The sequence below is a fragment of the Hyla sarda genome, chromosome 12 (assembly GCF_029499605.1).
Source record: "Hyla sarda isolate aHylSar1 chromosome 12, aHylSar1.hap1, whole genome shotgun sequence".
Taxonomy (NCBI): Eukaryota; Metazoa; Chordata; class Amphibia; order Anura; family Hylidae; genus Hyla; species Hyla sarda.
Genome location: NC_079200.1, coordinates 59,687,684 through 59,713,193, shown reverse-complemented (window position 1 = coordinate 59,713,193; position 25,510 = coordinate 59,687,684). Strand labels below are relative to the sequence as shown.

At 41.7% G+C, this 25,510-nt stretch overlaps 1 protein-coding gene across 4 annotated transcripts in view; it reads right to left on the bottom strand.

Annotated features, from left to right (window-relative positions):
• Positions 1–25,510, bottom strand: part of CDH4 (cadherin 4) — a 471,037-nt gene that overhangs the window by 232,899 nt on the left and 212,628 nt on the right. For all 4 annotated transcript variants that reach the window (XM_056548614.1, XM_056548613.1, XM_056548615.1 and 1 more), the window contains one exon: positions 3,662–3,891. In XM_056548614.1, the coding sequence (XP_056404589.1) occupies positions 3,662–3,891 (230 nt within the window). The remainder of the gene's footprint in view (positions 1–3,661; positions 3,892–25,510) is intronic.

The following is a 25,510-nucleotide window of genomic DNA, read 5'->3' as shown; positions in this document are numbered from 1 at the left end:
GTTGTTGTCCGTGTTTGTTATGTCTGGTGGAGATTTGTATTTCTCTGTCTTGTAGGAGCCCAATGAAGGGCCTTTTGGTATTAACCCAGGAGATACACAATAACTGATAGTTGTATATGCCGTCAGCGATATTTTTGCACTTGATTACCTAGATGTCTTTATTACCTGTTTTTCTTTTTTTTCCCTATTTCCTAGGTATTTTATTTGACTTACACATTGCTCTATTATGTATATTGTATTGTTTTACCTTTGTCCTGGAAAATCTTTAATAAAAATTTACAGTTGAAAAAAATAGGCTATTCTCTATCCCTATCTAAACATATTCATTAATATTTTTATATACAACAGGATTTCTTCTGAAGGCCAAAACGAAAAAATTGAAAAAAGGGATATCCTCAAATGATTTTCTATCTTAAAAGTATAAACCTAAAATTCTGAGCACTGAAAATATGTGATGTAAGTATCAAGAGAACTTCTGAAAAGAGGGGGTGCAACTGTTAGGATCAAGCTAAAAGTCGTTCATCAACTAGGAGGCCCATTTATGTAGGCTGGCAAGTCCTTTTCTATATCTGGGTACCCCTATCATACCTTCTGTGTTTCCTTCAATTATTCTGGAGGACCCTTTAATCAGGTGAGAGCCAATTCAAATGATCAAAGCACCCCTTCTTGATTAAAGATGCACACCCTTTCAATCAAAATGGTCACCACAGGAAACTCCTTTGGCAGGAAACCCCTTTAATCATCTGGGAACCTCTTTAGCCGAACTGGGGACACCTTCAATTTACAGAAAACCACTTCATTCATCTGGAAACACCCTTAAATCAAGCTGGGACCCTTTCAATCAGACAGAAGTCAAGTTACCAATGAGGAACCTTTTTTTGAATCAGCCAAAAAACGCTTATTTAAGCTGGAAATCTCTGAAAGAACAGCTATGAACCCCTTCATTTAAGCTGTGGAAACCTTTTTTTTAAAAGGTAGAAGCCATTTCAAAAAAGAAAAAAATATATAAAACAAAGCTGAAAATCTTTTCAGCTTGGAACCCCTGACCAAAGGAACCACTTTCATTGTCTAGAACCCCCTTGATTGGTGAGCCCTCATGTGATCTCTTTCATCTGCAGGAAACCCCTTTAATTAGCTGGACAGTCGGAAAGAGAGACAAAAAGAAAAAACAGGGGGCGTTCCCTTGTAATGTATATCAAAAAGGTGTGTGCCCTCCACCACACCCAAGTGATATACTAACCTTATGGTAGTTTCTGTAGGATGGCCACGAACCAACAGCAATTTCCGCTATTGGGAGGTGGGTAGAGGCAAATGAGCTGCTGCACTCATGACCGCCACTGGTTGAACCAAGAGGGTGACCAGTATTAGTAATGCAAGGAAAAAGGGTAAAAATGGCGGTTGGTGGAGGCGCTGCTCGTGTGGCGTCAAGAATCGAGAATGCAGCCGGCACAGGATATCAATTGATTTTATTTTGGTAGAGATGGACAACGCGTTTCTGCATACTTCTGATGCCTTCCTCAGGTCCAATAAAATTGCTAAAATAACAGACAAGCAACTCTTGTAACATTCATAATAATTAACATTCACATTAATTAGCTGGGAATTTCCCCCAAGTCAAACGAGAACCCATTCAATCAACTTGGAACCCTTTCAAATCAGCAGGGAAACCCCTTAAATTAACAAGAAGTCATTTCATCAAATGGAAACCCCATTACAACAAGTTGGGAATCAGAATGGTCTGTGCACCCATATAATTAAATTGGGAAACCATTGGGTGGGAGCCCATTCAAATAAACTAGAACCACTTTCAATTAGCTTGGAACCCTTATAGGTAAGTGGGGAGCTATCCATTTAACATAGGAATCCCTTCTATAAACTAAAAACCCTTCAAAATATTAACCCCTTTAATCAGCTCTGAACTTCCCATTCAAATTTATTGGGAACCCATTCAAATCAACTAGAAATTCCTATAAAATTTGCAGGTAGGAGCCCACTGAAATAAGCAGGGAACCCTTTCAGACAGTTGGTTACCCCTTCCATCTGCAAGAAACCCCTCAAATTAACCTATAAACACCTTCAATCAGTTAGAGATTAATTCAATCAAAATTTAAATCCGCTGGAAACCTCTTTACCCATTATTCAAGCTCTCTTCTCCACACAGATAGGCCTTATCTAGACATACCTGAAGATGGCATATAGAGAGAGAATGTTTTATCCAGACAATCCGTGTAATAATTCCACAAAGCCATTTTTCTGCCCAAATATTTGGTGAAATGGTTTACTATTCTATTTTATCATAAGCAAGCGTTATACATCCAGAGTATCTACATTAAGGATCTCCTGTACTTTAATAATACTACTGCTCTGTATTTAAAAGAATTGTCACTCCTCAATTAAGATGAAATTTGTGAGATTTGCAAACATGGATATAATTGTGCCCGCAGGGTAAAGTCACCTCCTCACTTAAATAAAGAAAAAGGTATCAGAATGAATATAAGATGAGCCAGTAAAACAGAAAGGCTTAACACAATGACAGCCATATTTGTGCCACATCACTCCGCGCTAGGAAGGTAAAACAGCGCAATTCCCATAAAGACCGTGGTTGTAGACATGTAGAACATACACGTATGATAGAAAGATGATAGATAAATAGATAGATGATTGATATATGAATATGGGATATGTGTGTGTGTATGTATATATATATATATATATATATATATATATATATCAGTGGTCCCCCAAGTTACAATATTAATCGGTTCCAGGACGACCATTGTATGTTGAAACCATAACTCTATGGAAACCTGGTAATTGGTTCTGAAGCCACCAAAATGTCCTCCAAAAATAGGAAAAAGTGAGGATTAAAGAAAAATAAGTAGATAACTAATACAGATAAAGCAAATCCTTACATATAAACCTAAGAAAGATCTGCTGGGTGCTGTAAATTACTGTTTATTTTAGTGTTTCCCAACCAGGGTGCCTCCAGCTGTTGCAAAACTACAACTCCCAGCATGCCCGGACAGCCAAAGGCTGTACGGGCATGCTGGGAGTTGTAGTTTTGCAACAGCTGGAGGCAACCTCTTTGGGAAACACTGGTCTATGTAAAGGACAGAAGCTTTTTGAGGGTCCTGTACAGAACACGCAATGTCCTAAAAAATGTAACATGGAGCCGTCCTCGCCTAATGCCCAAAGGAGCAGCTAACCCTGGTACAGGTAAAGAGTACAGAACATGTAATACCTCCCTGTTTTGTAGGGGGCGCTACCAGACAGCCAGTCAGTACATGTACTTCAGTAATACAGGTAAAGAGTACAGAACATGCAATACCTCCCTGTACTGTAGGGGGCGATACCAGACAGCCAGTCAGTCAGTGCATGCACTTTAGGAATACAGGGGTTTTACCAGTGAATGTCCATTCTGATTGGTCGGTTCTTCCAGCCATTGACACGTTTCACAGATTCCATAGCATTGTATGTTGAGTCTGGTTTCAAGTTACAATGGTCCAGAAAAGACCATATGTATGTTATACATATATATATGTATATAGATATATACACATACTTATTTAGTATGTATCTATGTATCCAAGAAGAACAGCACATCCACACAGAAATTTACAAAAATTCATCAATAATCTGACATAATAGGGTAACACAGTACCTGGTGGTGACTATGGTTGAGTGTCTTGTTTTCTACAAGCAGGCGGACAGCAGCTTCCCATTTCTCTGGAGTTTGGTGGTCCCAGGCGGCCACTACAAATACTGCTTGCTTGGCGGGAATCTGAACTTTTCGGGCCGTGTACACCTCTCCATCTTTCCCCACTCTGAAATCCGGATTGCTGGTTTCATACCAGATTCCATGTGTTCCTGTATCGCACCCATTAAATTTTACTGCAAAAAAAAAAGAGGAGATTTGTGATTAGTATAAGGGATTCAGAGACTTGATAGAAAATTCTGATTCAATATAACCTCAGGCTTCACAATATTATTTTTTACCCCAGTACTATGAACAGCACATGGTAAGTAAATTCATCTACGAGTCTGGTCTGGACTGTGGGAGCAAACTGGAAAACCAACATTGGTGGCTTAAGGTAAATTTTGCCTATTGGGCAACAAAATGAAAATGGGCCCTTGTCTACCCCGGCCTCTGTCTGACCAGTATAGCCAATGCTTGCCAAGGATGCAAGCCATTAGCCCCCTATGCCAAGTCTGCATGGGCATATGGCTTGTGATGATGCCAGATTAACAATCCACACAATGGGGGAACATGGACACTCCATGTAGATGGAGTAACTCTGCAATATTTTGGAAGTCACCATAGAGATGTGTATATATATATATATATATATATATATATATATATAAACATAAGATGGTAGGATATATTCATTTGGCGGCTACAGTAAGGGTCAAGGAGGCAGGCTCTTCTCATTAGCAATAGACTTAGAGTTGCCCTGGCCCCATTTCATGACAGCTTTATCATGCAATCAGGAGAGTTTGGGCACCTAACATGAAGAGCCCACCTCCTGGACACTTACTGTGGAGTCCAGAAGAGCAAAAGAGTATCATATGATCATAAAAGTTGTAACAGAAATACAAGGTATCACCACTCCCCAAGACTTTGGCATAGAGCTGTCAACAGTTTTGTGGGCTCAAAACTGCTCATAGAACCTCCTTACAGTAGTTTGAGAATTAGAGAAAAATAATATTGTAAAAAGATGCAATGACAGTGCTGCCACAAAGTAAGGGATGTTCAACGTTTAAACAAGCATGGGAGAAGAGGAAGCCTATGCCTCACTTTAGTTAATACTTTGTTTTTAGTAAATACTTGTATTTTTAATTCCTTGAATTGTGCCTTATGCTGTTCCTCAGTTATTCTTCATGTAAGAAGACAAATAGTAGTTACTATTCCCCTTGTAAATCAAGTGTGTCCCTATATGGACAGTATTGAATGGACAGTGCAGAAAGTGTAGGAATTGTGGAAAAATAGCTCCGTAGAGCTATTTAAATAATGGCAAAGAGTTGTTCTTCTGTTTTTATGTTTCAGCAAAACCAAAATAAAATATTTACATTCAGGCACAAAATATAAAGTAAATATTTCTTGTCCAAGTACCAACTCACACAAATCTTCCCTATCTATACAGGTGGCTTGCTACCAGGCACCAACAAAATGGTCATTAAAATTTGCTACTCACACAAGTCAAATGTCCCCGCACACTGGGCCTAAGAATCACACTTTTTTCTCAGAAACAAGATTACATCTGGGGACCCCAGAAGAACACTGAAGGTACTGCAGGAGCACTGGAGGTAAGTAGAGGGTTTTTTATATACTGTAGAATGGGCATTCTTCTACAAAACCAGCTCTCCCACTGGATACGCCATTTAAAGCCCAGTAACAAGCTGTCTTCAGCACCTGTGCTGCCTTTCATATCATTTCAAATCCAGAAATGTTATTTCATAAAAAATACAAGTATTTATTAATAAACAGACAAGTCAGGAGAGTTGACAGATCCTCTAAGGCTATGTTCACATGGCAGAATTATTATGCTTCTGCTCAAATTCCGTTCTGCCAAGATGTCAGTGGATTTTTTGCAGTTTTGTTGAATGTGCACGGAATTAGTGCTGTATTTTTTTTGCACTCCACACACAGATTTCTGGTGGGAAAAATAATTTACATGTCCATTTTTTATTATTTTTTTGCAGAATCCAGAATGGCAAATTTTTGCAGCGAAAATTCTTTTGTGGAAAATTTGCCGTGTAAAAGGGACAGCTTTAATACCTGTAATACCATGTACTGATTGACGCATTATCCAGATTGTGAAGTCCATAAGCAAAGAAATCATATATATGAGAGGCATCCCTGTCATATAAATATGTAATTACAGTATGTCCTAGTGTTGGATGATGGAGCTCTTAGCGCCTGAGTGGTGCACAACAGACATAGGCAATGACATGAGACATGGTGGACTACTTCCAAATTTTGCTGCTGTGCTCAATAATTGTAGGCGGCTTTGTATTATAACAATTAGCTTCTCACGTGTAATATTCTACCTAAATATGGACGTTCTTTGTGTAGCACAATGTTCTCAGCAATCAGCTTGTCATAGAAGTGCAATGCTCTGCAGCCATAATCCTTGACAGGCTGAACTAGCATCTGCAATTAGTTTGTGGTAGTGGGAGCGGCGTTCAGGGTGGGGATGAATATTTATTAAATTCACATTAGGATACTATCTGCATGTGCGGATGGACGTGTCAGCAAATGCAGCACTAAATCACCCACCGGTGAGAACGAGTGACATCTTCTGCAGCAGAAAACCAAAGGGGAAAGTTACACAGCATTTAGGAAAACAGGGGAATTGAAGCAATTATGTTTGGAGGATTCATCTCTCTGCAATTGCTCTGTCAAGGCGGCTATGATTTAATTGCTATTTATTCAGCAGAAAGCCAACCAAAAAGCAGACGACTTTCTCTCCGCGCTTCTGATCCTCAATTCACTCCACCATCACCTTTATTTCTGGTTAGCTTTGTAATATACGACTCCCCAGGCATCTTCCCCCAGGTCTGTACCATTTTCACCTCTGCAATTAAACTGCCAGCTCCCGAGGGGGAGAGGGAGGCTGACTGCACATTGCAGCTGTGCCCTGATACCAGTGCCACCCGCTGACAACATTAAAGAGACACTTCCAGAGCTCATAGGAGAACTGTGTCTGCATGACAGTTTCTTCTGATACTGTAAATCAATGGTTGCAGAGGATACAGGCCTGAAACAGGTGGGCAACCACAGGCATAAATAATCACCTGGTATAGAAGTTATGAAGGGGAAGAATAATCAGCCCCCCTTCCTTTCCATTCACCACAGAAGAAAAACATGTCCTCCCTATGGCTATGTCTGGTTTTGCCGCTATATCACATTTACATGAATATTGCAGTATCACAAAACCTATGGACATGAGCGGCGCTGCTCAGCAACACGTGGCTCATGCTTTGTGAACTCAGCCTATTCAGGTGACAATAGCACCTGTCAGGGGATGGGATATTACAGTCAGCAAGTGACCAGTCAGTTCTTTAAGTTGATGTGTTGAAAGAAGAAAAAATGGGTGAGCATGGGTCAAAAGATCTCCAGAACAGCTAGTGTTGTGGGTTGTTCGTGGTATATAGTAGTAAGTACCTACCAAAAGTGCTTCAAAGATGGGTAACTGGGGACTGGACCATGAAGCCCAAGGCTTATTGTTGTGTGTCAGAGTGAAGGCTAATCTATCTATTCTTATCCTACATAAGAGCTGCTGGAGAGCAAACTACTGAAAAGGTTCCTGCTGGCTATGATCGAAAGGTGTCAGATCATAGAGTGCCCATATGGACCAATGTCCACAGCCAATTGGGCAGGTGAGTATCAGAATTGAATCATTCGGAGGCAGCCTGGTTTAATGAATCATGTTTTCCATCGTGTTGACTGAAGGGTGCATCTGACTTACCTAGGGAAGAGAAAGTACCAGGATATACTATGGGAAGAAGACAAAGACGTTTGATGGGCAATGATCTACTGGACATCTTGGCTCCTGTCATAACGTTTCTGTTAATGTGATACACACCTTCTACATAAACATCGTACCAACCAAGTTTCCTCCTAAATGGCAGGGAAACTGCTAATAGCAATGGCCTCTATCAGAAGGATAATGCTTGTTGGCCTCCAAATTCCACAGGTCTCGAACACCATCGATCATCTGTGGGAAGTGCTAATCCATGGAGGCCACACCTCACAACTTACAGGACCTGCTGCCGATACCACCGAACACCTTTCAGAGGTCTTATGAATTACAGGCTCAGCATGTCAGAGCACAATATACGGCAGGTGGTTTCAATGTTATGGTTGATTGGTTTATATTTCAGTACTGTGTCGGATTAGCAGATGCTAGATTAAAGCATTTTTATAGTTTGTTGTCCTTTCTTCTGCTTTTCGCTGTGGAAGTTTTATCTTTCCACTCCACAGATTTCATTACATACTCTACTGCAAATAATTCCCTGAACATTCTGATATACCATGCTCCTTTTCCATCTATGATTTTCATGCAAGAATGTGTATTACATTTTTTCTTTATTTATATGGTGAAACACGAGGTATCCAGGGATGACAAAAATAATTTTGACTGCCAAAAGTCATGACTAAATGAAATACAAAGCCTCGTGTTTAGTAACTACCATCATACGGCACCATATAAGTCAGCTAGAGGTGAAACACCACCATGTAACTTTGTTCTCTGTCCATGTCCAATTCTGTGAAGCCTTTTTGTTTACAGAGAATAAAAATGTCCTTGACATTGGCGGACAACTGTATTGATGCTTCGGAGGGAGTCTTGCCTACTGATCTAATATATTTCTCATATATATCCCATTACTTTTTTATCTGTGTTCTGCAAACCTCCCTTATTCCAAATTCTTGGAAACACAGAAGCATTAAACATTTTCCTTGTGTAGCACCCTGTCAGATTTCCATAGAAAACCTCTGAGACATAGTTAAAATGCCCATAGAGAAATTTGCATTTGGCCCAGGCGATACAGTAATTAGACTGCCACATACACAGCTACACCGTAGATAAATATTTTATCTTAGAATATTACCTTCGTATGTAAGAAAACAGGCCCTGCAAGGTGCGTAGCATGCTAAGGACTGGAGAAGAGGAAATGAGGAAGCTGCTGAAGACATCATTACTGGGCCATCGAGCCAAAACCCTTAACCTTTTCTTTTCTAATTACCTATAAAAACCGGTTCTAACATCGCAGAAGATGAAGAAAGAGTCACCGAGAGCTGCACAATGCCGGCTGGCAGGTGTGAAATGAGAGACGAGAGCCTATTGGAGTCTGGTCATGGGGTAAGAAGGAAGAGTAAGGAAGCCTTCCCGTATAGGATAAGATTACACATAAAGTATGATAATGGAGGTGATGCATCATAAATAGGTTCATCCTTATAGAAAATAATCTATGGCACAATGATTTGGCTTTTATGAGCTTTCAAGAACATGTATGAAAGGTGAGACAGGGTCAAGATGCAAGTAAAGAAACTATTAGTGTACCATTCTTTGACTGGGTAGACGTCTATGAAAGGCGCAGAAAATATTACAATTGTATATATCAACTTATTATTAGGTTCTTATTATTCTTATTCTTCAAGAGGAATACATTTCTGGTGATTTGCTTAAAGATTTTCTCTATACCAAGTTATTCCATCAAAGGGCCACTTCAAATTGTTCTCTGCTTTAGACAATCCCTACTGGATAGAAAGTTTTTTTTTTTTGACAAAAAGCTCATCATAATGTTCCTCTACCAGCACCCCCAGTGATCTCTGGGGAAACCTGTAAGGCCATGTTCACACAATGGAATTTCCGTGTGGAATTGCGCATTGGAATTCTGGGCGGAGATTACGCCGCAGCAGAGTCCTGTTGAATTCAACGGGATTCTGCTGCGCTGTGCACATGGCGGAATTTCCGCACCAGATGTTTCCAATTTCCCTGTCCGCAGAAAGAATGAACCTGTCCTTTCTTTTTGCAGAAACTGCATGGAATGCATAGCTGTCTATGAGATGGCGCATTCCCATGTGGTCCTAGCGCAGTCTATGGAATGTCCGCATTCCGAGGTGTGAGCATAGCCTAAGTGTTCAAAGGAAAACTGTCAGCAAGTTCCTCCACACTAAACCCAATACACTGGGGTATAGTGTGAGTTCATACAGGGGTCACTTACTTTTTTGTCCAGTAGCCGCCGAGTTATGTGCCTGTAAAGTTCCCTTCTTCTGTCTATAATATGCGCTTTCAAGGCGGGATCCTTGCCGGCTGTCTGCTTCAGCCTCCCGCACAAAAGCTTTTAAGCCTGACCCGTTCTATACATATTCATTATCTTCAACCCCACGTCCTAGCAACATGGAGTCACATATCCCCTGAGCGCAGCGCTCTGATTGCAGCGCGCATGCGCATAAAGATGTACCCAGCTCTTACATCCTGATGACGTGAGAGCTCGACGTACTGTTGTCGCACTGCGCATGCGCCGATCCCTCGCTACACTTCACACCATCATGCGCATGCGCTCTGCAATCAGAGCGCTGCTCTCAGGGGATATGTGACTCCACTAGGACGTGGAGTTGAAGATAAAATTTATAGAACGGGGCGGGCTTAGAAGTTTCAGTGCGGGAGGCTGAAGCAGACGGCCGGCGGGGGTCCCGCCTTGAAGCGTATATTATAGACAGAAGAAAGGAACTTTACAGGCATATAACTTGGCGGCTACTGGACAAAATAAAAGTAAATTAACCCTGTATGAACTTCTGTTCACCCACAGTATAACCCCAGTGTATTGGGTTTAGTGTGGGTAAACTTGCTGACAGTTTTCACTTAATTTCCCTGCAGCATCACCACAGCAAAAATTAAAGACAGCACTAATTCATATGAATGTGTTGTCTTTGTTAGCTCTGCCCAAGAGATGAAGATTGTGAACAAGTTCAGAATTCATTTAGGTTTCCTAAATTTAACAACCCTGTGTTTGTTGCCCACAGTAGGCCCAGCACCTACTCCATTATTAGCTTAAAGGGGTACACCACTGGAAAACATTTTTTATAATCCACTGGTGCCAGAAAGTTAAACAGATTTGTAAATAATTTCTATTTAAAGTACTTACTTATCTAATTTCCAGTACTTATCAGAAGCTATATGTTCCACAGGAAGTTATTTTCTTTTTGAATTTCTTTTCTGTCATACCACAGTGCTGACACCTCTGTCAATTTTAAGAACTGTCCAGAGTAGGAGGAAATCCCCATAGCAAACCTATGTCAGTTGCTGACATGGACAGAGGTGTCAGCAGAGAGCACTGCTGTCAGACAGAAAGGAAATTCAAAAAGAATAGAACTTCTTGTGGATCATACAGCAGCTGATAAGTACTGGAAGGATTAAGATTTTTAAATAGAAGTAATTTACAAATCTGTTTAACTTTCTGGCAGTTGATTAAAAAAATGTTTTTCAGTGGAGCACCCCTTTAATAATTGTAAAGCATTTTTTGCCAGATTGCAATAGGACCTCCAAGCCTATCAGACCTTGGTATCTGCTTGGGTTAGCCTGATGCTTATGTTAACCCTGAATCATGTATTCCAGCTCATTGCCACATGTTTTATCTAAGCTAACTGATTACCCCAGATATTTTCTATAGATATCAACCAATCATCTATTAAATGGAATTGACCAACATGATTAGGAGTATTAGACTGGGATGCCATGTTCATCCAAATGCAAACAAAAACCTAAAGCATAAAAAAGTTTTGGGAATTCTCCTATACAGATTTTGAAGGATTTTATACTACTTACTTCTATTCTAAACAATTTTGTTAAGTAATCTATGAACTACTGTAGCCATCTGCTCTCAATAAACACCCAACTCCATGACCCTTGTGGAAGGTGCATTACCCTACCAAAAGTGTCCTTCTGCCATAGAGGAAAGAGCTCCCATGAGTGGATGAATGCTTAGATAAGCCCTAATGTCCAAACGTCCATCCTCAGATATCAATAAATCCTGGGTGCACCATGAAAACATTCTCCACACCATTACACTACCTCAACCAACCTAAACATATTAGACATTTGACAGGTAGGATTCATCTATTCGTACTACCACAAAATTGCGACAGTCAATTTCATCAGTATAGTGTCACAGAAATCTGGATCCATCTGACTGGGCCATGTTTCTCCACTTCTTAGGGATACAATTTTTGCTCTTTTGCCCACTGCAGTGTCCATTTTCAGTTTCCCTTAGACACGATGGCCCTAGAGCTGGTCGTCTGTGGTTATAGTCCATCCATACAAAGAAGCCACAAATTGTAGGTTTGGACTCCAGTACTGTATTCAGCAGCCGTCTTCTTGACTGTGCTCCACCTGTATATCAGAATTTTTCCCAATACCCTGACAAGTTGTTTCCATCCACAGGACTGTGCAAGCTCCTCAGGCAAATGCACTTCTACTCCACCGTAGATGCTCAATGCCAGGATTTTTCCTTGCTCTTAGACTCTGCTGCACCACACAGTGCTTATAAATAAGATAATAAAGTGGAAGATGTACTTTTGTGGCAAGAGCAATTGGATTTTTAATAACTAGTTATTTTTAACCATGAAATACAGGCGCATTAAAGATGCTCTCATCTAGGAACATAAATATCACAGAAGCCAGCGAATAATCCCAACTGCTACATGAATTAGCAGGCACAATATTTACCTCCGCCATCTATTTGTTCATGAGGCGAGATACGTTTCTGGGGCCTCCTGGTCAAACGAAATATTTTGGAGGGAGCTAATTAACTTCTCGGAAGGAGCGCCCGTCAACTGGCACCAAGCGGTGATGAATTTCACCCTGCATACCAAATGCCATAAAATTTTGATGGCATTTTACTTTGCGTGTAAAAATTAAACCTCTCCGAAAAGGTCAGAAAACTTGCAGGGTCCCTGCGATTAGCTGAGAAGGAACAAATGGGAAAAGATAGCTGCAACTGAGGAGCGAGGGTGGAGGGGCGGGGGACGCAGAGGTATGGAGCAATTAGAATTTTCAGTCAGGCCCAGAGACAATTCTATGGCTGGGGTGTATTGTCAGGGTAAAATATTAACTCTACAGTTGCTGAAAAGACTGCAAGAAAAAAAAAAAAGGAAAAACAAGTTCCCTTTTAGTGAGTTATTTACGAGCGTGCGGTGACAGATCTCCAAATCAAGACGTTACCATGTAAAACAGCAACCAATTTACTGCAAATTGCTTCTGCAACAGGGGAATAATTTCCAAATGGACCCATTATGGACATTTACATAAAATTAAAATTCGTAAAAATGAGCAGCATGTTGAGATCTCGGAGTATCAACAGCACGAGCGAGGAATTGTGGGTAATAAGTGATCTGCTTTTGTTGTTTGTTGACAGCCCCTTGTTGTGTCTGTTCAGTATGAAAAGGAGCCTCTGGCTGTGCACCAATAAGACCAAGAACAACACAAGGAAAAATTGTGATCGCTCTACACAACGCTACATAATAAAGCTCATTATATGGTACTGAACAATTGTTACTAAGGTAGATAGAAGACTTATTCACCAAAGGGGAAGTAATAGCCTGGGGAAGAGGCAACAACACCAGATTTCGGCATCAAATGCATATCCAGAATACAATGAAAAGTTATACAATTTTCCAATATACAGCACTTTCTGTATCATTTCCAACTGTCTGTTTATGCATCTGCATTTTTACATGATTTGAGCTACACTAAAATCTATTTTACAGCCCAATATTCTGTGTGTGTACACATCCTTAAAGCGGTTATATAGGCTTTTGAAACTGGGACAGCACTTAAGTATCTTTCACTAATGGTAAACATTGAAGTGGCTGCAGCACTTGTATGAGCGACATGGCTCTCCAAACAGTTGAGTTGGACCTCCACCAATCTAATAATAATAGCCCATCTTTAGGATATGCCATCAGTTTTAAATGGCTGGATAGCCCCTTAGGGCTCGTTCACACGGACGAATCAACAGCGTATTTTACGCTGCGGATCCGCCAACGATGGACCCTACAGTGTTGCCTCCATCTGTGCCTGCTCATAGCGGTAGTCCACCGCTTCAAGCAGACATTCTGTGATGTGCATGTCACCGTGCCCATGCGCAGTATACTTGCTTGCGCGTGGCAACTTGCACATCGCAGTGTGTCTGCACATAGCAGCAGATTGCTGTAGGGTCAATCGTCGGCGGATCCGCAGTGTAAAATACGATGCAGATCCATCTGAGTGAACGAGCCCTTAGGGGGATAAAAATCTGTCCTAGTGGAAGACTAGTTACACTTAGTCACACTGTGTATTTTTTCAATGGAAGCAACTCCATGGCAGACACCCCATCAGACGCTGGCATCTCACCGCACTAGGCGAGTTGAGCTGGTAATCCCCGGCTCCTTGCATAACAGAAGGGAATGCTGAACCCGCTATCTGAGACAACTAAACGTGAGTACTTTCAGGTAACTGCTTTTGCATAGCCCCTGATTTTCTTTTTCAGGATAAAAATACTGAATGAGCTCTCTTGTGCCTGTTTTATTTTTCAGGTGAAAACAGCGACTATAACAGACTGGCTATTAAGGGACAGAATCTCTCTCTACAGGACATTGAGCTGTATCTTTCTCTTCTTAAAGGATTATTAGGGATACCTTTACCTCTACAGCGGATATGTATCCTGAGAGTGTTCTTTATTCCCAATGCAAATTTATGCCATACTAAATTGCCGCCACTGTTTAATATTAATATATGTTAACACTTTCTGGTTATTATAATTGATGTGAAAACTTACCTCCCTGATGACGCCACCTTTGAACAGGTGGTAGAAACGCGGCGGTGGTTCATATCTTTTTTTTTTGCATATATTGGCAGAGATGGGCTTGCAGGGCCCAGCAGAGCTCTATCTTGTGTTGATTGTTGCTAGTGGTGATGACCATTTTGTACATAACTTTTACTGGTGTTGGTTTACACAGGCACTCATTTTGGTAGTTTTAAAGGAACTCATAAAAGCTAAGTATTAGGCACACCTTATTTCTGAGCACATTATTAGGTGTTCTAACATTCGCAGACACCCCATAGCCTCAGAATTATGTTACGTTTTACTATTTTCACCACATTTAGTCTGGATATAATTTCGTCTAACTTTAGTTTTTCAAAACTCTGTATTCAGAGCAAAATTTAAGGGAGTTATTTTCTTACAAATAAAGCAAAATTCTTTTTACAAATAATGATAATTTTACAAATGCCATGTCATTTTTCTCTGTACATTACCCTGCACAAGTTTTCTTGCAAATCCATTATCCAAGTACTCAATGGTACACTGTAGCTACAGTGTCTGCCTTTTCCTCAGTTAATCTCCCCCCTGCCACCTTGCAGTATAGCTGGACACTATACAATTGTAAAATCACACAGCGAAATGCGGAGCCGGAAAAAAATGTGTGCAACAAAATGTACACAAGATTAGACTGTCCAAGCTAAAATGTTCCACACTGCTTAGTTATTCACTCAAAAGAATGGTTAAGATCCCCCATCGGGTCTAATAAGTGGCCCCTGGTTCTCGAGGCATGGTCTGCCGGAAGGCACTACTAATTGCAGAACCTCAACGTTTCTCTCCCGCCTTCAAACTGCTCCGAGCCAAAACTGCTCCTGACAAATGGCATACGTATAATTAAGAGGCAGCACTCCGACATTTCCTGACGCTTTCAGAAATGATTTGCCAGAAATCAACATTTTGTGGGATCACGCAAGGAAAAAGGGGGCATAGGAGATTTCACTAGGAGTGGCTGCCGAAGAAAAAGTGCTTGAGGAAAAGCGGAAAAAGAGCAGCAAAGAGAAAAAGAGCAAGTGTGACAGAGGAGATTAAATATGGTACAAAACTATAATCGGTAGGATCCATATTGGTCTCTTCAGAAATCAGAGCACTGAACTACAACCGCTAGTGTCTTCTTCCTATAACCCGCAGTCAATGCTATTTTAGCAAGTGCACTCTATTCTGTGTTTGTCTTTCAGTTCACACACGGCAGAATTTTTGCTTGCGGAATTCCGCCTTAAATTAGTGTCCATAGACTTCTATTGGATTCCGCACTCCCATTCACACTTCAGAAATTCAGAAGTGTGAATGGGAGTGCAGAATTCCATAGAAGTCTATGGGCTTTAATTTGAAGTGGAATTTTGCAAGCAAAATTCTGCCATGTGAACATCTTAGGCTTTTAATTTCCAGTTCACATCCACTATTTACTCATCATAAAAGCTTGTGAGTTTAGCTCCCCCCACTGACATATAGAGAAAGCCTATGAGTCCTACTACCCATGCCCACTCCTAAAGAAAGCCTTTGAGTCCTGCTCTCCTATCCACTCATAGAGAAAGACTGTGAGTCCTAATTCCCCTTATTCAAAGAGAAAGCCTGTGGGTCCTTCTACCCATGCCCACTTCTAGAGAAAGCCTGTGAGTTCTGCTCCTTCACCCCGTTCATAGAGAAAGCCTGTGAGTCTTTCCCCCACCCAGAGAAAAAGCCTGTGATTCCTGGTCCCCTACCTACTCAAAGAGAAAGCCAGTGAGCGACCCCCGCCCACCTGTGAGTTTTGTCTCCTTGCCACTCAAAGAGAAAGCATGAGGGTCCTGAATCTCCCACCAACTTATATAGAGATCTGGACACTTGTATAAGAACCAATAGTTATATTATACAAGGATCTATCGTATTGTTCTAGGTCCCTGATTACTATTCATCTTGTGGAGGCCAGGGATAGAGTACTACAGTGTTACAGTGTCTTAGGGGTCCATTGTTATCTTGGTGAAATCTTTGGGGTTTCCTGTTATAGAACCCCACTTCTTGTTAAAAGGATTAATAACAGACCCTGTAGTCTACTGTGTTGTCCCAGGTCCTTGGTGTACAATCATTTAAAGAATAACTGTCACCAAACTAAACTTTTAAGATATTGTTCCTTATGTTATTATAAGACACTTTGCTATTTACTTGCTATTAAAATTCTTAACCTTTATATGTTTTTGATGTGATTGAAAAAACGGCCACTAGGTGGCTCTGTTCTGTTCCCAAACAGTTAATTTGGTCTCCACCTGGACTTGCAAAAGTCCAAACTCAGGAAGTGTGTGCGGGGCATTGTTTTCTTTAGCGGAAAAATAACTATTTGGACACCATGGCCAGGATGCCTCTGTACATTGGCCCCACTATAGTTATGTCCCTGAGGTAGTGGCATAGCCCCGGTATCCAGCGGTCTACTGGTTCTTACACAGTCTATTTTTGGGGTTTGTGTGTGCTGACCCAGATTTTTTATAACACAAAGTGTTGTATAAAAGTGTTGATGATGCTTGTAGTTGAAGAGGCATGAAGCACAAATTTGAACAAGGTGCAACGTAGGTCAAGAGTGTGGTCAATGGTACTTTAAGCCAGTACTGGCTTTTACTAGAAAAAGGACTGATTACATTTTTCCAGAACCTGTGTACTTTGACATCAGATTCAGGATACACAAGCTGACTTTAAATTGTTCGCCATAAGCCCTGATAATTGTGAGAAAAAAACGATGAAAGAAGACATTTTTTACAGTTTGGGTTTTTAGAAGTCTGGTCTAGGAATGAGCAGAGGTTAAAGGTGTTTGAAGCCTTCAGAATCATTAGCCGGTATAGACGATCTGTGAGAATGAAAAACGTGGCTTCGTCTTTGCACTGCGTCCTATTAAATACTGCACTTCTGGTACAGCTGGGCACGGTGTTAATAATTCTCTTTAATTTGTGATGACCTGATATTCTCATTTACACTGCCGATGCTGGCCGGGAGATGGTTGTACCTCATCTCACCTAAAAATTAACAAGTCATAAAACATCTTATTAAAAAGTTATAAGTCGTGGTGAAACACTTGCAGGCATGTCTCCTCAACTTCTATAGTTCGCAAACCCTATAGGCAAACATATACAGATGCCATGGCACTTACCAGAATTTCCCATTAATCAAAATCTGGCCAAATGCAGCCAATAGGGTACACATTAAAGGGGTATTCCAGTATTTTTTTTATTTGACTATGCTACAGGGGCTGTAAAGTCAGTGTAGTTCACAATATAGTGTTTGTACCTGTGTGTGACGGTTTTCTCACCATTCTTATGTGATATTCAACCAAATATTTATTTTTAACAGCATACAAAATGACTGTTGTGTCAGATTTTTCCCAGGTTGCAATGTGGCTGAGTCCTGACTCACTAGTCAGCTGATGAGAGGGAGCCTGTCTGCTTCAATGGGTGGAGGGATCAATCTGCAACTAATGCAACAGCTGGAGGCACCCTGATTGAAAACCACAGGTCTTTTGAATGGATGCAGCTCATTTATGTTTCTATGGGTGGGGTGACTGATGTGTGGGAGGGAGGAAAATAGAATTATGGGATGTGTAGGCAAAGAAGAAAATTTAAAAAGGAAATAACAGTTCACAAAAAGCTAGCCACAGTGTTATGGTAATCTCACAACATTGCCCTTTAGCCGCAAGACAAGCGAAGATCCTTCCTAAGCCATGACCATTACTGTCTGCCAGGTACGTACTAAAATCACCTTGTGGTGGACCTTTAATTTTCACAGGGTTGCATGTCTTTACATGGTTGTTTTAGGATAGAAAAGGTAACATGTAGCTAATCAGTAGCAAAGACATACAGTACATACCACCATGGGGGCAGACCACGAGGCTGCTATGGACACCAGCATGGGATGGTGCAAATCTTTTTGATACTGGTTTTGGGCAACTGGCTAAAGGAGCTGCACTGTTAGCATATAAGGACCATGGAAAATTGACCCAAGGTTCATGAAAAGCAAGGGGAAATTAACACCAGACCTTTATGTCACCATAATAGGAGGCCCCTTATGATCTTTGCTATGGGGCATCCCTCTCTTACATGTACGCCACTAGAGTCTGACCTCTGTGACATGACTGGTCAATATTATTGGCACCATAGTGAATGTATAGGGCCCTTTCATCTCCTGTGGCCACTGCTCAGCTTTAAAAATTTTATCTTAGCATCGGAGACACTAATCATGATGTGAACACGGCCTTGCTGATACATCTATACATTTTTTGCAACTTTATATAAAATACAACCTGCTGCATACAGTAATATTTGTTGAATTAATGTTCACTAAACAAAATGAATACAGGAGTGTAGCTATAGGGGTGCAGAGGTTGCAGTCCTACCTTAAAGGGGTACTCTGGCTTTAGAATTCTTATCCCCTATCCAAAGGATAGGGGATAAAATACCTGGACGTGGGGATGCTGCCACCGGGGACCCCCGCGATCTCCCTGCTGCACCCGTTTAGAGCGTCGGGTGCATTGCCAGAGGCTCCTGACATCACAGACATGGCCCGTTCAAGATGTCACGACCGCACCCCCTCAATGCAAGTCTATGGGAGGGGGCGTGACGGCAGTCACGCCCCCTCCCATAGACTTGCATTGAGGGGGCGTGGCCATGACATCACCAGTCATCCGGCACTGGATGTCCGGGGTGCCATAGCCAAGATCGCAGGGGTCCCCAGCAGCGAGACCCCCGCGAGCAAACATCTTATCCCCTATCCTTTGTATAGGGGATAAGATGTCTAGGGGTGGAGTAACCCTTTAACCTAATCGGACCCCTATGACCCTTCTGCTATTTAACAGGACAGCAGTACCGTACATAGTAAGGCATGATCAGGAGACCTGGTACCCATGAGCTTCAAGCTATATCTCTGTCTACTTTTTTAGGTGAGGGAGACAAGAAAGCAGCCTTAGTCCAGTAAGAAAGTACGGTAGTCATTTATCAATGTCACGCTATTGAATTAATACTCCCTACTTGGAGCATGTAAAAATGAAGTCTATTATTATTATGGATTTAATTACTTTTTTTTTTTTTGCCCAATTAATCCAGCATTTAAAATATGTATTAAAATGCCGAGCTTCGTCGGATATACGATGCGTTCCACCATAACGTGTAACTAAAGTCCTATTCATTTTTCATAACCGCCCCAATTATTTTTATCCCCACAAAAACTATGAAAAGTCACTGCTTTATAGTTGAAAAATCCCACATTTTTCTATTTTTTTCCTCTCCCGCTGCTTCTAGTTTGATGGCGATAATGCTGATTTTGCAGCTGGGAGCTGAATAATAAAAATATCTCCCTCCAGTGACTAGAATTAAAATTAATTATTTATACCGCACCGACAAATTCCTGGCTCTATACAATACCGAACACCACAGAACAGTTCAGCCCTGTGTGTACAGGGGAGTCATTAGTGGGAATTCTGGGTAATATGTCTGACCTGCCCTCATACATAATATGGCACTACAAACAGAGACACAAGCAGTTTACAGAGTGGTATACAAAAACACGGAAAACAACTTCATGGAAGTTTAGCGAAGTTAAATTATACATTATACTGTATACTTCCCTTTAGAAGAGTATTGCTATGCATATTCGATTAGCCAATTATATTGGTATCCAGGGGTGAAGAAAGAGACATGTATGTAGTATGTATTAAGATAGTGGTTGTCTAAATGCTCATTCAACTAACAGCTATCTTTTCCAATTCTCCCAGACACACGCACGCTCAGCTCAGTTAAGCATTCGAGTCATTTGAATGGGCAGAAAACTGCTGTGACAGCTCTGGCAGACGCTTATCTTTTCAGACCATTTTGATTGCCACCAATCCCAGAGAAATCGGTGGACATGGCTAACATATTTAATGTGTTTGGCGAGATTAAAGCGTACCCGTTAGATCCAACAAATTTTTTTTAATATATCACTCAGTACCTAATCCTGACCATGTACATCTACATCTACACATTTGTATGTGTCTAGCACCTTTATTTATTTTTTTATTACACTTTTAATTTAGCTCACTAGTCTGAATTCCTCTCAAAGGGGAGGGGCGTGGCCTCACTGTGCAGGTCTCCGCCCCCTCCCTCAGTATGCTGTCTGCTCACATCTCCCCTAGCATTAGAAAAACTACAACTCCCAGCTTGTCCTCACTGACAGTAGCGGGACACAAGCTGACAGTGGGAAGATTTTTCCTCCAGCTGTGAGCACTGTACTCACAGCTGTCAATCAAGGAAGTGTGTCCATGATGTAGGTGATGATGCATGGACACAGCAGGACTAGTATGTGTCCAAGCAGGTGGGGGGGGGGGCAGTAGTTTGACTGGCTTTCTCAGCATCAAATACTGAAAAATTTCTAATGAAAGCAATTACAAAACCTATTGGTTTTGCATGCTTTACAACATTTCAAAAGTTTTTGTATCTGACAGTGCCCATTTAAGTATAATGGTATTCTGTGTGCCAGCTTGTAAGGGGTGGTTAGTGGGGCTCCCCTTTATTTATTGCATTTCGTAAAGATTCAACAGAAAATGTTATTTACATTTACAACAAAGGCACAAATGTAGGTTGGTTACAACTTCTGAGACACCGCTAGCTCCCAATGTACCCAACCAGGCCCCTCCCCTCCCTGAAATAAAAAGGCAAAACGTCAGTTTATACTCTTTAATTCGGTAGGGGTCGGCCACAGCATTTATTTTAAATTAGCATACCAAAACAAGGTACACAAGTTCTCCATCAAATTCCGTGTGGTACTGCCCCACCGACTCCAGTGTGCAGGCCACCCGCCGAACTGACCACATCTTTGCCTTCTCTAAGCGCCCGCTGTGACTTCAGATAAATACACCACCACTTTAAATAAAAGAAAACACATAGAAATAACATATAAACAACACATATACAACAGGGAGGCAGGGTGAGACAACCACCGGGACTCAGGGGAGCTGAGGGGAAAAGCGCACCAGGGGCTGCTATAAGGTACAAAGGGAGGGGGCTAATAGCCCGGGAACACAAATCTGCAGGGGATTGGACAGGGTCCACTAGTAACCCACCCCTTTCCCAGGAAAAGCTAACAGGAAAGGGGGTAGGAGAAAATCAAAAGGGGAGGGGCCTGCCTTAACCCCTTAAGGACTCAGCCCATTTTGGCCTTAAGGACAATTTAATTTTTACGTTTTCATTTTTTCCTCCTCGCCTTCTAAAAATCATAACTCTTTTATATTTTCATCCACAGACTAGTATGAGGGCTTGTTTTTTGCGCGACCAGTTTTCCTTTGTAATGACATCACTCATTATATCATAAAATGTATGGCGCAACCAAAAAACACTATTTTGTGGGGAAATTAAAAAGAAAAACCCAATTTTGCTAATTTTGGAAGGTTTTGTTTTCACGCCTTACAATTTATGGTAAAAATGACATGTGTTCTTTATTCTGAGGGTCAATACGATTAAAATGATACCCATTATTATGTACTTTTATATTATTGTTGTGCTTAAAAAAAATCACAAACTTTTTAACCAAATTAGTACGTTTATAATCCCTTTATTTTGATGACCTCTAACATTTTTATTTTTCCGTATAAGCGGCGGTATGAGGGCTAATTTTTTGCGCCATGATCTGTACTTTTTTTATGATACCACATTTGCATATAAAAAACTTTTAATACATTTTTTATAATTTTTTTAATAAAATGTATAAAAAAAGTAGCAATTTTGGACGTTTTTTTTACGTTCACGCCGTTCACCGTACGGGATCATTAACATTTTATTTTAATAGTTGGGACATTTACACACGCGGCGATAGCAAATATGTCTATTAAATTTCTTTTTTACGCTTTTTGGGGGTAAAATAGGAAAAAAATGACGTTTTACATTTTTATTGGGGGAGGGGATTTTTCACTTTTTTTTTACTTTTACATTTTTTTTTAATTTTTTTGTACACTTGAATAGTCCCCATAGGGGACTATTCATAGCAATACCATGATTGCTAATACTGATCTGTTCTATGTATAGGACATAGAACAGATCAGTGTTATCGGTCATCTTCTGCTCTGGTCTGCTCGATCTCAGACCAGAGCAGAAGACGCCGGGAGCCGGACAGAGGCAGGTGAGGGGACCTCCGTGCAGCGTTCTGAATGATCGGATCCCTGCAGCAGCGCTGCGGGCGATCCGATCATTCATTGAAATCGCGTTCTGCCGCAGATGCCGGGATCTGTATTGATCCCGGCATCTGAGGGGTTAATGGCGGACGCCCACGAGATTGCGGGCGTCGGCCATTGCCGGCGGGTCCCTGGCTGCGATCAGCAGCCGGGATCAGCCGCGCATGACACGGGCATCGCTCCGATGCCCGCGGTTATGCACAGGACGTAAATGTACATCCTGGTGCGTTAAGTACCACCGCACCAGGACGTACATTTACATCCTGCGTCCTTAAGGGGTTAAAGGAGAACCCTCACCCGACTCACCAGTCAGGGATAGGCTAGTTAGGCACAGCCTACCCCTGCAAACCACACAGAGTGGCTCCATTAACTTGGTGGTTGTAGGTTCTGCACAGTATAGGTAATAACTGTGTGACTTCTGGAGGTCTGATCGCCAATCAACACAACAGCAGATACTTAAGTATCCTTTATGTGTGGAGCAGTAATGCATTTAAATAACAATAGTCACTATGGGACTGACATTGATAGGCCAGGGCAGTCTCCTTTATTCTTGTAGGAGTTAACAGAGCAGTGGTCACAGAAGTGCACTACTGATTCTTTAAAGGGGTACTCCGGTGGAAAACTTTTTTTTATTTATTTTTTTATCAACTGATGGCAGAAAGTTAAACATATTTGTAAATGACCTCTATTAAAAAAATCTTAATCCTTCCAGTACTTATTAGTGGCTATATACTACAGAGGAAATTCTTTTCTTTTTTGCTTTTCTTTTCTGTCATGACTACAGTGCTCTCTGCTGACACCTCTGTCTATGTCAGAAACTGTCCAGAGCAAAACATATACAGTTCCTAAAATGGACAGAGGTGTCAGCAGAGAGCACTGTGGTCTTGACAGAAAAGAAATCCAAAAAGAAAATAATTTCCTCTGTAGTACAACCGCTAATAAGTACTGGAAGGATTAAGATTTTTTTTTTTTTTTAGTAATTTACAAATGTACCCCTTTTAAAGAGAGGTGATTGTGGTTTGCTGTTCTCCTAATTGATAGGGGGTACTGGTAATCAGACCCCTTACAATCACACAATTATTACCTATCCTGTGCAAAACTTACCGAGGTTGGCCCACCACTATGTGTGACCTGTAACTGCCAAGCCTATAATGCTCACTCACTGTGTTAACTGTCAAGCATTTGTGCCAATGTTGTAAAAGTACACTTAGTCTTCTGTTCAACCCTTAAATTCTGCGCTCATTCTTCAAGTGGAATTTGCTAACCATTGAGCCGTAAGTAATGACACATGTATCGCCTATCCTGTAAATAAGTGATATTAATACTATTAATAGGCCAACTCCTTTAACTATAAGTTCACTTTTAAGCGTTCCTCTTCCGGACTGTGCCACACTACACAAGTCCACAGAAAGCCAGGTTGTGCCCAAATGACAACTTTTGCCCATCCCACAGTGGCACTGAGCAGAGGCGTAACTTGTAGCTTCTGAGCCCCAATGCAAAATTTGCAACAGGGCCCCATGTGCCAGTTATAATACTGGTCTCTTATGAAGCAGATTTGCTAAAGGTCCCTCTTGGGCCTGATGCGACTGTTACCTCTGCACCCCTTTAGCTACGCCCCTGGCACTGAGTCTTTTTGGAAGAAACCACCTGTCACAGCCTGCCCTGCCTTGAGTAAGCAAGCGGAAATTCAGAAGTGTGAATGGTAATGCAGAATCCTATAGAAGTCTATGGGCTTTAATTTGAGGTGGAATACCGCAAGCGGAAATTCTGCCGTGTGAATAGACCCTAACACCAGCCACTTCATATATCGTATTTTTTGCCTTATAAGATGCACTTTTTCTTCCCCAAAACTGGGGGGAAAAGTTGGTGTGTTTTATACAGCAAATACACATAAAAACCCTGTCATATTGCGGAGGTCCCTGCGGCCATCAACGGCCGGGACTCGCGGCTAATACAGGACATCACCGATCGCGGTGATGCCCTGTATTAACCCTTCAGACGCGGCGACCAAAGCTGACCACCGCGTCTAAAGTGAAAGTGAAACTAACCCGGCTGCTCAGTCGGACTGTTCGGGACCGCCGCGGTGAAATCGCGGCGTCCCGAACAGCTTACAGGACACCGGGAGGGACCTTACCTGCCTCATCGGTGTTCGATCGGCGAAAGACTGCTCCGTGCCGGGATCCCCTGCATGGCCGGCGCTCTCCTTTGTCGTCATCACGTCGTCGCACAGACTTTCCCGTCATCCAATAGGAGCGGCGTGCGTAGCGGCATTTGTAGCGACGTGATGGCGGCGAAGGAGAGCGAGGATCCTGGGCAGCAGAGACATTCCAGAGCGACGGGGACACCCAGGGGACGCGGCGACAGCGATGGAGGGCGACATCCAGGGCAGCGATGACGAGTGGTGACGGGTCCGGAGCGGTGGGGACACGTGAGTATTAACTCCTATACCAGTGGTCTTCAACCTGCGGACCTCCAGATGTTGCAAAACTACAACTCCCGGCATGCCCGGACAGCCAACGGCTGTCTAGATTTTTCTAGATTTTCATCCTTTAAAATTGGGTGCGTCTTATATGCCGGAGCATCTCATATGGCGAAAAATACGGTAGGTCTGCAGCTTTCGGGGGGAGATTTGCCCAGTTGCCCATAGCAACCAATCAGATCGCTCCTTTCATATTTACCAAGGCCTCTGCAAAATGAAAGAAGCGATCTGATTGGTTGCTATGGGCAGGTTTTGATAACTATAAGAGTAGTCGTTGCTGAAATCTCCACCTGTTTTGTTTTCTTTAACGTCATGGCTCTGTGTGTTAAAGCAATGATAGCAGGATCACTAGCATAATGCAACCTATTAACATAGAAAACCTACATTAAGTAGACAAAACAACAAACAGAAAATAACTATTAAAATTACTGAGTACAAGCCTCGCTGCTATTATTCCATGGTGGCAAATTGAAACTACCGCTTCTTGATTATAACTTAAGCGCACTAAG